The sequence below is a fragment of the Sprattus sprattus genome (genome assembly GCF_963457725.1).
Source record: "Sprattus sprattus genome assembly, chromosome: 1".
Taxonomy (NCBI): domain Eukaryota; kingdom Metazoa; phylum Chordata; class Actinopteri; order Clupeiformes; family Clupeidae; genus Sprattus; species Sprattus sprattus.
This window is the reverse complement of record NC_137920.1, coordinates 27,389,495-27,394,343: the sequence shown is the minus strand read 5'-3', so window position 1 is coordinate 27,394,343 and position 4,849 is coordinate 27,389,495. Positions and strand designations below refer to the sequence as shown.

At 45.5% G+C, this 4,849-nt stretch overlaps 1 protein-coding gene across 1 annotated transcript in view; it reads right to left on the bottom strand.

Annotated features, from left to right (window-relative positions):
* sdk1b (sidekick cell adhesion molecule 1b) overlaps nucleotides 1–4,849 on the bottom strand; it is a gene marked incomplete at both ends in the record, with an annotated part of 254,956 nt that overhangs the window by 107,465 nt on the left and 142,642 nt on the right. Inside the window, one exon of the mRNA XM_080843197.1 lies at nucleotides 1,928–2,039. Within this exon, the coding sequence (XP_080699323.1) occupies nucleotides 1,928–2,039 (112 nt within the window). The remainder of the gene's footprint in view (nucleotides 1–1,927; nucleotides 2,040–4,849) is intronic.

The following is a 4,849-nucleotide window of genomic DNA, read 5'->3' as shown; positions in this document are numbered from 1 at the left end:
TCCTGTTTTATTCCCCTCCTCTCCCCTCTCCTGTCTTTCCCCTCCTCTCCCCTCTCCTGTTTTCTTCACCTCCTCTCCTGTCTTTTATCTCCTCTCCCCTCTCCTGTCTTCTTCACCTCCTCTCCCCTCTCCTGTCCTCTTCACCTCCTCTCCCCTCTCCTGTCCTCTTCACCTCCTCTCCCCTCTCCTGTCTTCTTCACCTCCTCTCCCCTCTCCTGTTTTATTCACCTCCTCTCCCCTCTCCTGTTTTTTTCACCTCCTCTCCTGTCTTTTATCTCCTCTCCCCTCTCCTGTCCTCTTCACCTCCTCTCCCCTCTCCTGTTTTATTCCCCTCCTCTCCCCTCTCCTGTCCTCTTCACCTCCTCTCCCCTCTCCTGTTTTATTCCCCTCCTCTCCCCTCTCCTGTTTTCTTCACCTCCTCTCCTGTCTTTTATCTCCTCTCCCCTCTCCTGTCCTCTTCACCTCCTCTCCCCTCTCCTGTCTTCTTCACCTCCTCTCCCCTCTCCTGTTTTATTCACCTCCTCTCCCCTCTCCTGTCTTCTTCACCTCCTCTCCCCTCTCCTGTCCCCTCCACCTCCTCTCCCCTCTCCTGTCTTCTTCACCTCCTCTCCCCTCTCCTGTCTTCTTCACCCCCCCCCCCCCCCCCCCCCCCCCACCCTCCTCCATGAGTCATTAGGAACAGCAGCTCCGCTCCTGTAGCTTCCACTCAAACCATTAGCTCATTACCATCGCTCACGACACAGGAAACAAGCACACAGCTTCTGAGGGGGAGCCTCTTGACAGAGAGTACAAACCCAAAGAGTAAACATAACCGGGGAAAAAAGAAAATAAATATATCTTTGTAAATAAATAAATAAATAAATACATAAATAAATGGATGAATGAATGAATGAATGAATGAATGAATGAATGAAGACAACAGATGCATTGACTAATGGCTGTGCTGCTTTCAAAGTTAAAAGCAGCCATTCTTTCCCTTGGAACATGATGTCTAGCTGCCGACTAAACCAGACTCGCTGGGATGAGACACAAACCAGAGTGCAGAAAAATACAGACTCACACAAATACACATAAACACACAAAAACTTCAAACTTTGTGATGTGACATCAGTTTGTGTCTGTGTGTTATTAAAACAACTTCTTACAAGTTACCTTTCTTTTCAACAATATTTGTTCACACACAAAGGTTTTCTCTGACTTTGTCATGGCATGACAAGGCTACATCTGGAAACTACAATGACACAAAGGCTTGTTTTTTAAAGTTTTGTGGCAGACATTCTGTGAAGGCCAACGTCCACTGACAGTGTCTGACGCATGTCGATACCAGAGTTTAGAACGCAGTTCAATTTCTTGAGCGTCAGGTCCATGGAAACGGCTTGGATTTCAATAACGTCCATGTATTTCTTCTGTTTTAAACAATCTGATGCAACAGTTATGGCGCTGTCGGTTAAAAGTCTGAATTTCTTTTCTTAGCAACCATTGCCACTGGTAAAGAAAACTAGCTTAACGCTTATGTAGCAAGTAGTTGATGACAGAATGGCATATTAACATATAGCTAGCCACTGTCAATTACAATTGCACTGAAACGCTGCGTTTCTGTCATTGTTAAGCTTCAAACTATCACTTAATAGCGTGATGGTTTCGGCGTTTTGATGGTAACACTGTTACTTGATGCTTTCAAAAATGAGGTATACTCCATGACGCTCTGCAGATCGTCACCGCCAGGGGGCGTTGGCCTTGACAGCTTTCTGCAGTTACATACTTGTTCTGGATAGGCTATCTATGTGAGCTATGTGAGTTAAAGAAACCACTGAAACTAAGAGATTAATCATTGCACCACTTCCTGTTTGAACCTGACTGTCAGACACTCGGAAGGCAAGCTAACTGCACAGTGGCGCGTTGCCCCAGGTGACATCCCACAACCCACCTTGCGTTAGCAACACACTCCAATGTCGCTTCGCTCGTGCCAGCAACCACGGACGTGTTCTTGGGGTTGATCACTATTGTCGGGGCAACCGGATCAGTGGGGGCATTGGGTTCTGGAAGAGACAGAAAGACATAATATAAGTAAAAGGACAAACAGAATAGACGGACCGAGCAGAACAGGGCAAACAGGACCGATGAGAGTACACAGAAAGAGCGACAGCAAAACTAATTTTCATTTAAATTAAAATTAATTTAAACAGCACTGTTTTTTTTTTGCAATAGGATGAGTCACCTCTTATTTTAATGCATTAACCTCATTATTCTGCTTATCCGAGAACATTTGCTTCTGGTTCGGAAGCCTTTCTTCTCTGAGCCGCTACGTCAACATCGTTAACAGCAGAAGTGAAGCAAGAAAAAGGAAGTTTCCACAATTACACATTTTACTTTACATTTTACTTCTTCTTCTTCTTTTTTTACAGATAAAAAAACTTTCCCCCCACCACCTGAAGAAAAGTAAATGTTGTAATAACACTTGTCATTTCTTCGTTTTTATTTCCTCATGACCCTCTCTCTCTCTCCCTCTCTCTCTCTCTCTGACTAAATATCTCTCTCTCCCTCTCTCTCTTTCTCTGACTCAATCTCTCTGTTTCTCTTCATCTTCCACCCTTATTCTCTCCCACCCACCCTTCTTCTCTCCCACATCACCTCTCTGAGCTTAGAACTAGAATTTTAATTGTCTTGTAATGGATTCCGATCTTAGAAACTTCACATGACTACACACAAATGGACACGGCCATATCCTCCGTCTCTCTCTCTCTCTCTCTTATTCTCTCTCTCTTATTCTCTCTCTCTCTCTCTCTCTCTCTCTCTCTCTCTTTCTCTCTCTCTCTCTCAGACACACACACACTAACACTAGTATTCTCGTAATGAAAATCCTGTAAAAACGCTGCCGAGATGAAAGACGCGTGTGAGACAGGCACAGAGCGAGGGAGGACGATTCACCTGAATTCCAACACCCTCGTTAAGACGCAGCGGGAGAACATGGAGTAGGGGAGAGCAAAGTTAAGACCCTTAGTTAAGAGACAGAGCGAGAGAAAAGGGAGAGAGAGGGAGAGAGAGAGAAGAGGGAAAGAAGAGAGGAGATGGAGAGATAGTGAGGGAGAACGAAGGAAATAATGGCACACACTCTTGTGCAGATCGATGAGAGCAGTGAACAAAGGAGTGTAGAGACATAATAAGGGATCTGCAGCGGAAGAGGGAACACACACACACACACACACACACACACACACACACACACACACACACAGACACACACACACACACACACACATTCACACACACTTTGATCTGGGCTTTGATCACACACACCCTCACTTCCGCCCTCCTCGGTCACAAATGCGTAATGGATTGTCTGATTTAAACACTCTCATGATGACTCTCGTTCAAAAATATTCTCCTTCTTTTATTTTTAGGCAAAATCAGAGGCAAGAGAAAAAGAAATAAGAGAGAGAAAGAGAGAGAGAAGAAGATGAAGAACACATTTTAATGTTGCCATGGAAATCTGGTAAAGGAGGGATGAAAAAGGAGGCTCAGCTGTTTGCCGTCTCAGGCCCAGATGGGGCCCAAGTAAGGCCCAGATCCGTGTCAGCACCCGCCATGAGAAAGAGAGCAGGGGAGGGAGCGGGCCGAAGATACGTCCCGCACAGATGACAAGAACGTCGAAGACTGACACGCAGACGAGACATTTCATTCCGGCGGAAACGAGGGATCTCAGTCTGACGACGCGTCTAGCTGGCTGGGTCGTTATCATTCAGCGGGCGTTGGCGGTCCGGGGACGCATCCCTGGCATTTTCGGGTGCCACCTTCCGTCAAAAAATCAGCCAGCCTGCTGGCTATCAAATGTCAAAACATGACATTTTGCCCAGGCTAAGCATGATAGCTTGACAATTGATGGCTGGTTTGGTTTCAAACAGTCATCCAAAATAAGGTTACCACCGATAATTGCGAGTGTGTCGCAACGCCTTCTGAGAGATAGAGCTACGCTAAAGGCTACAACATCCAAATTCGACACCAAACACCGCTTTTGAACAAAGAGTTTGCTATTTGTACATCACAAAAAAAATCCACAACCTTGAAATAGGTTTAAATTAAGACTTTTTTTTTGTTGGCCAAGGACATGTGCACTGCGCTAAATCGAATGGAATGTAATTGAAGTGGACTGACGAGACGAGATTGGAGGGAACTCAGGTAAAAGGGGATGGAATTGAACTTAAACGAAATGACAGCGGAATGTAAGACCAGTGGCAATGGTCTCATTTGTTAAGGGTTCCGTAAGTTGTCGGCTTGGAGACAGAGGGGTTCATGGGTAATTGCATGTTGCCAGGCATCGATTTCATCCTGCCAGCCAGTATTGGTGTGTGTGTGTGTGTGTGTGGGGGGGGTTAACAGGTCATTAATCACAAATTTAAAGACATGGACGATACATGATACATGTGCACCTTGGTCCTTCTTTCAGATGCAGGCACACGCAGGCACACACACACACACACACACACACACACACACACACACACACACACACACACACACACACACACACACACACACACACACACACATACACACACACCCACCCACACAAACACACACACACACACACACACACACACACACACACACACACACACACACACACACACACAGACAGACACACGTACATGCACAGACACACATACACACACAATCACTCACAGAAATACAAACACACACACATACATCGATAGACCATTGTGCTTGTTCAACTGAAGGCAAAGTCTTCAAGTGGGAGATACGCTGCTTGCCAATATTCAATACACTAATCATTCCAATGGTTTAATTACATTTTCAGGCACTACACAAACACAGCATCGTCGCTAATTAA